The 10655-nt window shown below is 32.6% G+C and overlaps 1 protein-coding gene across 1 annotated transcript; it reads right to left on the minus strand.

The window, feature by feature from the left end:
• On the minus strand, nt 1–618 carry LOC107614949 (cell wall / vacuolar inhibitor of fructosidase 1-like). Its single transcript, XM_016317077.2, has one exon. The coding sequence runs from the start codon at nt 592–594 to the stop codon at nt 76–78; it is 519 nt and encodes a 172-aa protein (XP_016172563.1). The 5' UTR covers nt 595–618; the 3' UTR covers nt 1–75.

A 10655-nucleotide genomic window follows, 5' to 3' on the forward strand; every position in this document is an offset into this window, starting at 1 on the left:
TTTAAAAATTAACTATTTTTATTGATGAAAGTACATGAATATTAAATTCATTATTTAATAATTGAACTATATATTCTATAATTGTTTAGCAATAGCTAGTAGGATGAGAGCAATTTCATGAGTAATATTGTTCTGATTGGTGATTGGCGATTTGCCATTGAATCTTTTCTCACAATTACTAACCCCAATTGCAGCAGTGTTAGCATAAGCTTCAGCCAAACGGGGTTTCCCAAGTTTGAAAGCATCAATGGCTTCAGGCATAGTAGTATCGATAAGATAATTGTAATTTCCAAGACAAGCTATCATCTCAAATCGAATGTCTGGTCTCTTTCCCGCCGAAATCATTTTGAAGAGAATGTCTTTGGGAGCTTCTGCTTTGAGTTGGAAATCTTGTGCCATGATTATTCCAAGACCTGCAATACCCTTAACATCATTGCTTTTATAATTAGCTTTTATGTAACTAACACATTGAGCAGGGTATGGTGTCTTGCTGCATGTTTCTGTTATGAGTTTGTCATCGCTTTCACATGGTGCTATTGCAATTGAAGCCACAACAATTGTGCACAACAACGTATTTAGAGAAAAATGCTTCATGTTTAACTACAGAGAATAATAATTTAGTATAAGCCACCATGATGAAAGTGGTGATATTTATAAGTGAGGAAATTTAATGGTGAGAGAGATCATTTCGTTGGTATTTGAAAACTTTGGATTGATGATTTAATTTTATACATTTAATTTTAGTCAGTGTTTGTTATTGTAAAATATGATTAGTCTTCAAAATATCTAATATACAAATTAAAACACTAAAATAATAATTTAAATAATAATATATAATTTAAAATTCTATTTTTTAGGTTTTATATTTTTAAAAATTCAGTAAATTTTTCTCTTAACACTACCATCAAAATTTCTCTCTTTCCATATATATTACTCAACAATTATTTAAAAATTCACTTCCCAACACAATTAGAATCCGACTCTTATTGATATTTATAGTTAAAAAAGTTCTTTCAATTAATATAGTTGCTACGCAAAAAATAAAATTAATTTGAAAAGAAGATAAATAATATTCTTTTGAGTTAATTTTTAAAAAATAACACTAATTTCGTTTAAATATGAGAATTGATCATTCTAACGAATATCTAATATAAAATTTTTAAATTGACGATTAAGTATCAAAAGTTGAGTAAAAAATAATTGTGGGGTCAAATTTAATAATCTAATGGGGCAAATAAATATTATTATCATATACTACTCAATAAAATTCCAAATTGTAATGGAGGCGTTTGCTCCCACACCACTGCACTTGGAACTACAAAAGAAACACTATATATAACTTTTAGTAGCATAAAATTAATTATAAAAATTAATTATTGATATCAATATCAATTTATCACTAATTAATGCACACGAGCAATAAACGAGATAAATATTTACTGAAATAGATAATTTAAAAAATATTTACTGAAATAAATACCTCCCTCTTATCTCATTTACATTTTAAACGACATATGTGTAGTTTTTTAATTTTTGTTGATTTCTTTTTCACTATATCGTTTACACTGTAAACGAGATATATGTATTTATAAATAATTAAATATAATTTTTAAAAATAATAAAATATATTAATGATTTAAATTAATTGGACAGAACTCTTAAAAATAAAACGTTTCAAATAATAAAGAAGATGGACGATTTTACATAATAGAAAAGAAAAATCGTCCATTTTAAATGATAGAGAAGATAGAGTGTCTATTGAAAATAAACACGTCAACACGTTTACATGAAAGCACATAAGTGCATCATTAAACTGCCGATTATTAATACGATTACCTTTTTTCTTACTAACCCACTATTAATACTATTGTTTCTAACCGACAAAATTTTTAAATTTTGTATGTACTCGCTTGAGTATTAATTTTTAAATTCAAATTATATATATTTTAAATTTCGTTTGTTGCATAAGAGTATATAAAAATTTGAAATATATTTAAATTTTTTTTGTTGCATGAGAATATATTTAAAAGATGGAAAGTATGAAGTTGATGCACGATAAATAAAAAAGAAAAAAAATGAGAAGAGAATTGAAACGTTACCTCTCCTAACAATTGGCAAACCTCTCCTAACGATTGACAAATGGTTTTCTCCTACTCTTCATCTGCCATCAACCTCTCCTAACAATTGACAAACGGTTATTTTCCACTCTTCTTTTATTTTATTTATCTCCCTAACACACAATTAAAACGGTTATCTCCCCATTCTTTCTCTATTTTATTTATCCATCAACTTCACACGCTTCCCATCCTTCGATTATTAGGAGTGATGGGCATAGTTACCGTATTTATTCTCATCATGGAACTTGAACATCGTACGAGTTTTTTATTTTTCAAATTTATTAATATTTTTTATTATTTTCAGAAAATATATTTTTATATTTATAAATACATGTATCTCGTTTACAGTGTAAACGAGATATACGAAAATTCAAAAACTACATATATCTCGTTTACACCGTAAGCGAGATACGTACAAAATTATCTCGTTTATAGAGTAAACGAATTTACAGAATAAACGAGATAAGAAAGGAATATTTATTTCGATAAATATTTATAAAATTATTTAATTAATTATTGATATCAATATCAATTTATCATTACACGTGCAACACGTGCATTAATAAACTAAAATAAATCAGTTATAACAAATAAATTATACAACTAATTGGATTAATTAATGTATATCACACTAAATCATAAATCAATTATAACAAGGGGTCTGCTACACATACAAGCAAAAAAGGCCTACAAGTGTTACAAGTTGGCCCAGTCCATAAACAATACACGCGCACTTACTCCCTTTGAATGGAGCGTCAATGCCACGCGCGTAACTCAACAGTTACGCTTCGCAAAAAGCGCTCGTTTATGGCGCACTCTTCCTCTTCTGTTTCGAAGAAAACACAAACCGTGAAGTTTCGAGCAACATTCTAAACTGAAGAGATAGAATTCGTCGCGAAGATTAGCAGAAACCATCAACAAAAGATAGAACTCTCCATCAACAATCTCTAGAAAAAATGAAAAATATTACTTAAGGTACGTTACTATTTTACTCATCTTGTAGATTTTTCACATTTCGAAATCGAAGAACTAGGTTTTACTGTTCTTCTACGTTCTTCTAGGTTTTAGTGTTCTTGTTCTAACTCTCATTTTACTATTTTTAATGTTCTTCTTGTTCTAAGTTTTACTCTTCTTCTTGGTTCTAGGTTTTACTGTTCTTCTTAGTTGTTCTAGGTTTTAGTGTTCTTGTTGTTCTAGTTCTTCTCATAACTGATTTTTGGGTGTATATGGCATAATTTGTTGGGTGTATATGGCATAATTTGTTGGGTGTATATTTCTGAACTGATATATTGTAATATAGTCAACAGTTGCAACTGTTCTAATATTTACTTATCCATGGGTGTATATTGCTTGACCTTGTAATGTTGCTTGACCTTGTATATTTATGCATGTTTGAGTGAATTGAAACATCATTTTGAACTGATCTAATTAAATACTTATGAGAAATCGTATAGGTGTATGTGGCTGATCTATGGGTGTATCTGACTGATATCTATAGGTGTATTTTTCATTTCAGAAAAAATGGCAGGCATAAACCAAGCTGAAAAAAATGCAAGAATAAATATATGTCTTAGATCAAATCAGTTTTTCTTAATAGAAATATATATGACTCTAATTTTGCTTTGTTTACATCAAACCAAAGATCTTAAGTGTGCAACCCATTTGTTGAGTGAGAAATTCAGAAATATGAGCGAGGAGAAGAAAGCAATTGTTAGGGATTTGAGATTTGGTGGCCTGATGCACATCCCGCCGCTAAGGGTGCATCACCAAATATTAAAGGAGTTGGCTAACTCTTTTAAATTAGAGGAAAACAGGGTCGAAACCGGCTACGGTTCATTTAAAGTAAGATAAAAAAAATAGGGGCTGCGCTTGGCATCAACGCGTCAGATAACTCGCTGCAAACATAGGTGTATATGAGCCATATTCAGGTGTATTTCAAGTGATGCTTGGGTGTATTTCAACTGATTTTCATACAATGTTATTTTCCTTTTTGTAGGAGATCTACTACCTCAGAAAGTCAATTATAAGGATCTTTCTGAAGACGACAAACAAATTTTTAGAAGATTCCAGGGGAAGACCCTCAAAAATCTGACAGATGAGATGATGGCTATTGGTGTTGATAATGAACAGGATCACCTCATGTTCAAGAGGATTTTCATCCTCTATATACAAATGGTGTTCCTGTTACCAAAGACAATAAACAAAATCTCTCCTGTGCACCTGACACCAATTTCAAGATGGACACAATAACAGAGCAGAACTGAGGAGCACATGTTTTAAATTTTATCATCAAGGGCATAACAGATTACAATCTGAAAAAGAAAAAGGCAATTGATGGCTGCCTGTTTGCCTTGATGATAGTTTACTTTCATCTATCAAAAAATAAAGACAAGAAGGGGGCAGAAAGACCTCAAGAACCCTGGATTGCCAACTGGACTAGAGAGCAGTTGGTTGAAAGAATGAGGGCAGAAATGGAGGAACATATGGTAAGTGAACAAAATATCTTGGGTGTATTTTATTTACCTGAATGATATTAACTAACATTTATAATGTTTTAGGCAATTGTATAGATGGCCGAAACAAAGGAGAAAATGAAAGAAATAAAGTATATGCTGGGGGGCACCTCTAAAGACAAGGGACAAGGACAAGGAAATTGAACCACCATACCTTCACATCTCAGGCCAAAAGACAAGGTATAAATCTTTCACTCTGAATATTAAACTTTCCTATATGTAATTTGTAATTTATTTTCTTGGTTTTCAGCTATGACTGTGCTATTTACGTAATGAAGTGGCTTGAGATACTTCAGCCCGAAAACATTAAAAGATTGAAGTATGAGTGGGACAATTGGACCCAGGTAAATGTGTTTAAAACTAAATAACTCTATATTACTTTACTCGATTAACATGGTTGATTAAACAGAATATTCTTTTTAACTGTAGGACGAGGTGGATCACTTTAGAGTAGAATATGCTTCCTGTATTCTATTCCATGAAATGAATCAAGACAAAGCTGAAGCCATTAGGGGAAGTAATGCAATAAGACTGTCCAAGCCATCCTCATTGTTATTGAGTCCTTATTGTCAGATAGATTCTAAGGATATTGACACTGATTAATGTAACTGTTATATAGTCTTGTAACAAATTGAACACATGCTGTAAAAATTTGCCAATTATGAGTAAAACTCTGTCTGCTGTATTCAAAATGTCTGAATTACAGGTACTATAATATGAGGGAAAACATCAAACCAAATATACACCCATAACTTGACAATTTTTACACCCAAAGAAAGTTGAATATACACCCAAACATCTATCCCCTAATGCTTTATCCCTAAAACCCTGAATCCTAAACCCTAAAACCCTAAAACCTAAACACTAAAACCTAAACCATAAACCCTAAACCCTAAAACCCTTAAAACCTAAACCCTAAACCCTAAAACTCTAAGCCCTAAACTCTAAACCCTTAAACCGTAGTAAAAAAAACAAACAATATTTTATAACATAAACAGCAGATTGTGAAGTATATATATATATACACACGTAAAATGTAGAACACAAGAAAATTCATAAATATACCCAAAAAATAGTGATTTTACACCCATATTCTGTAACTATACACCCAAAGAGTTATCCGCTACTGCTGGTTCCCTGAACTGATAATTCATAACACGTCCTTGATATTGGCTGGAATGTGAACGCACGACTGATGCAGCATCAAAGAGGTTTAACTGGATATAATAAACTCACATATTAGGTAAACTATTAACGAGAAAATTAAACTCAATAACCACATATTTAAAGAACATCACTTTTACCTCGTTTAAAGCTTTCGTTTTTTTCTTCTTTGAGGCATTTGCAATCTGTTTGTCCAACTTTGAACCTAGCCTATTTTTTGGACGTCCTCTTGTTCGAATCCTTGGAGGGCTTTGAAGATCGTTAATGGATTCCAAGTTGGCGTCTTCGTGAGATAAAGAAGATGTCCCCTTCCTTTTGGCTTTCAATGATTCCATCTCAACCATGACGTTATCGTACGCACGGTGCAGAATTGCAGTCAGCTCCTCCGATTCTGATGCAAATTCGCAAATATTTTGCGAACGAAAAACCAATTCGTCAAACCTCTTGCTTCTTGGCTCCAACAATAGCTCGTCATGGCTGCTCTTGATGTGTGTGTGTCACCTCTTTACCTTCTTGCTCTATCGTTCCAGTATATATCTAGGTGACACTTGGCTTACTCGTTCAAAGCTTAACACGCTTAGTGCGTGACGGCACAATATCCCTCTTGACTCGAATAATAAGCATTGACATTTTACCTCGGCTGCTACTGAGTCGTAAGTAACCACAAACTTGTTGAATATTGAGCTGGAAACTTGTTCTCCAACTTCGTATACTGAATAGCCTAGAGCGGAATTCATTAATCTAGTGATGCAATTCGCCTTTCCTCTGAATTGTGCTTGGACTTCCCTAAACTTTTGATGAGTGTACACATCTTGAAACTGAGCTTCAATGGAGGATTTGATTGCACATGGTATGACCGTATGAAAATTTGTAGCATCTGATTCTCTCTCTGCTTGCTCCCTGCTTCTGAGGCAATTATCGTATTGTTTGAAAAATTGAATAAGCGAGCTGTTCCGGATAATAAACTTGTTAAAAAATAAATGCATGCTCTCGCTCCTTTGTGTGCTTTTCATCCCTGCCCAGAAGTAGTGATCCAGATAGATTGGAATCCATATATGATGGTCTTCATAGAGATCTGCAGAATACACCCAAAAACAGAATATAAATACACCCGAAGAAACATGCAATTTACACCTCTGCTGCAGATTTTAAACAACATTACCTAAAAGCTATTTATTGTCCCCAAGACCAAAATTCAGCAGAAAATCATTCCAATTCCTATCATTGTAACAAAGCCAACATTGAAACCCTTTCAGAGCATTTCCCTCCATGCAACGAAGCCAACATTGAAATAACTATTTGAACGACTCAATTTCTTCGTTTTTCATCAAAGCGCATCCAAGAAGTATTGACTAACCGTGGTGATTCACCCCGACAAAAGAACCACAAACCAAATTATACCTGAAACAAATTACGACATTGCAGAATGAAAATCATTATGTACACCGATATAATGAATTTATACACCCAAGGAAGATCCAATATACACCTCTGATGCAGATTCATAGAACAAAATTAATTTAGCAGCATAAACAAGAACAGCATATTACCTGTTTGTATTGTACGTGGTGTCAAATAAAATAACATCTCTGAAATACTCAAGGCAGCTCTGCTCCTTGCATCGGCCCAAAAAGCAAGGTTAATCAATTGATCGTCCTCGAGTTCGAGCTCGAAAAAGAAATTCTGATTCTTCTCTTTCATTCTCAATAAATATTTCCCGAATTCCTTTGCATCTTCTTGTTCCAAAACATTCCGCACTTCTCTCGTGATGTAATTTCTCACATCCTTTTCAATAAAATTTAACTCGCGGTGACCCCCGGCTGCCGCAACGAATGATTGGAAAGTTTTGCTTGGTCTGATACCAACCTCCTCATTATTCTCTATTGTACGACGAACGGACATGCTTAGTTCCCTGTGCTGTTTGAGCATCTCTGCTTGAGTTGGACAGCAAGGGTGTGAATGATGCAGCATGACCTTTGAAATGATCCAAGCACAAACATCCTTCAATGTGTGTATATAAATTCTTGCAGAACAATTTAAACCAGCTGTGGGATTTGTCTTCTCGGTCGGAGATATTTTAGATTTCCGTTTTCCCTCTCTACTACATGTGATCAATTGATTCTTAATTTCGTTTCCCTTTTTATTTGTGCTCCGAACTCTAGTAGAAAAACCTACATCCTTGGCATAGTCCTTGTAAAATTTTCCAGCATCTTCAAGGGTTTTAAAGGTCATTCCAACCTTGGAAATAAGCTGCTCATCAACAACAGAGAGGGGCTGCAAAAATACAACATGTTTAAAACAAGAAAATACTATAAAATTTCTGCACCTCATAAAAAAATAACAATCAACCAAAGTAAAATACACCCAAAGACTCCCTCATCTACACCCGTTACGACAACAAGTCAAGTAAAATAACAAGAAAAATGATAAACTGTGAATACACCCAAACTCCTCCCTAAAATACACCCAAACTTCCCTAAAAATACATCCAAAAGTTCTTATCTACACCCGAGCGTCTGCTATAAATTACAGATAATTAATCAAAACTAATACATTAGATTCAATCCACAAATTATGTTCACGCATTAATTTCACAGTCTACGTTCGCGAATTATTCAGCTACACAATCATAGACGAATAACTGCATCAAATTTAGATTAATCTTAATTAGCTGAATCTAAATCAAACCTCAGGAACTTCGTTCGATTCAAATTCAAAATCCACTTCGCCCTGATTGAGCTGACAATCTGAGGTTGAATCATCCATTATCTTCAAGGTTCGTTCATATTTTGATTTCAGAAATCAGAAAATCAAAATAAAATGAAGCTAGACTTACAGTGAGAGAGACTGAGGTGAATGACGAAGAACAAAGCAGTGATAAACGCAGAAGAAAGAACGATCGGGAATACAGGGGAAGAACGCAAAGAAGGAGAACGAAGAAAATTGGCAAGAGATTCGAAGAAGGTAACGAAATCGTTTGAAAATTGGAAATAGTATTATTCGCGTGTTAATTGATTTTGATTGATATAATGCTTTGTTATATAGCGCGTGAGTTGTACACAACAATTGGAGCGCGTTTAGGGTTTTAATAAGCTTCAACACTTGTAACACTTGTAAGTGTTAATCACTTGTATGCTAAGATTAATCCTTATAACAAATGTGGAACCAATTATAATCAATTATAACATGATGTAGTTTCGTCTTGAGGATATATATTTGTTCGGTACTTCGGGTTTCGGACGGGTCGGTGGAGCTCTAGAAGTGAAATGCTAAGAACCAGCCTTAGTCTGGGTCCAGTCAAGGGGGGTGGAGACTTCACGACCTACCGAGCTGCTGCGGTGCGAAGAGGGGGTGCCACCTGCAATGACACTCTGACGCTCAAGTAAAAAATGGTGCAGATGGTGGTGAGAGAGTAAAGGAGATAGTGACGTACCTTGGGGGAGGGGTAGAACCCTCCCCATATATACCCTGTTAGTAGGGCGGGTCCCACAGGGGAGGTCCCTTTTCTAGAAGCTTCCTTTCCCAACTATCACACAGCTGGCTGTCAGGAGGTAGGTATCCGGGTCGCGATCCGGGCGCGGGATCTGCTTAGCTGGTTGATCGGGTCGGGTCTGACAATGACCCAACCGGGCTGGGGCAGAACAATATTTTTATTGGGTAAAGCATATTTTTTGTACATGAAGTTTGACAAAAATTTTAAAAATACCCTTAAATTTTATTTTGTTTCAATTTTGTCCCAAAAGTTTTTGATTTGCATCTAATATACTTTGACGGCTAATTTTTCAAAAAATTTAAGACTAATTCAACAACAATTTTATAAGAACAACCCTCAACACAAGTAAATCAAGTATAATTTTCATGTATTATTGTTAGATTGGTCTTAAATTTTTTAAAAATTTAGCTGTTGATGGTATATTTGATGCAAATTAAAAAGTTTTAGAACAAAATTGAAACAAAATAAAATTACAAATATTTTTAAAATTTTTATCACATTTCAAGAATAAAAAGTATACTTTACTCATTTTTATTTTATTTAATTGGTTAAACTAAATCAACTATAATTAATTACTATATATCAAGTATATGATTTGATATGAAATTAATTACATTAAATAGACGATTTATGCTTATATATAACTTTGTATTTTCGTTACTATTTAATGGTTTTTACGTTTTTTATTTTTTTTTAATATGATTCTTTAGTTTTTCTTTTACTCCGTTAGAATGTTAAAAATAATATTTTTTAATATGATCCAAGCATCTTTTATTAAAATAGAGTTTATTGTCCTTTCGTTGAACTCTTATTACATCTATCTAATTAGAACTCAAATCAGTGAATACAACTCAAGTGATATTTGATAGATATGGTGCATTGTAAACGATTGCAGCAAAACACAATCAAGTTGTAATGTTAAACAAAAAAATAAATTTAAATAAGAACAATTATCATATTATCAAAAGAATAATATTAGAATGACTATATAAAAAAATATCATAAAAAATTATAACTTATACCTTAAAATGATCAATTTCGATGAAAAACGGATAGTGCGTTCTAATTATATGAAGTACCCAACAAAGAATAATAAATTAAAAAATTAAACAACACGTTTTGGCTCTCAAATTTAGACTTATAAAGTATAAAAAAATACTATATATAACTTTTAGTAGCATAAAATTAATTATAGAAATTAATTATTGATATCAATATCAATTCATTATTAATTAATACACATGTGCATTAATTATAGAGAATATTAACAAAACTATTAAGCGTTAGGATTATATTTATGGCAATTAGAATTATAAATATATATTTAATTTTTTATTATAGATATCAATATTAATTTGTCACTAATTA

Source organism: Arachis ipaensis, chromosome B01 (assembly GCF_000816755.2).
Source record: "Arachis ipaensis cultivar K30076 chromosome B01, Araip1.1, whole genome shotgun sequence".
NCBI classification, from domain to species: domain Eukaryota; kingdom Viridiplantae; phylum Streptophyta; class Magnoliopsida; order Fabales; family Fabaceae; genus Arachis; species Arachis ipaensis.

What these genes read in the sequence shown, in the direction of transcription:
- LOC107614949 (XM_016317077.2), bottom strand. Translation starts at nt 594, where the DNA reads ATGAAGCATTTTTCTCTAAATACGTTGTTGTGCACAATTGTTGTGGCT.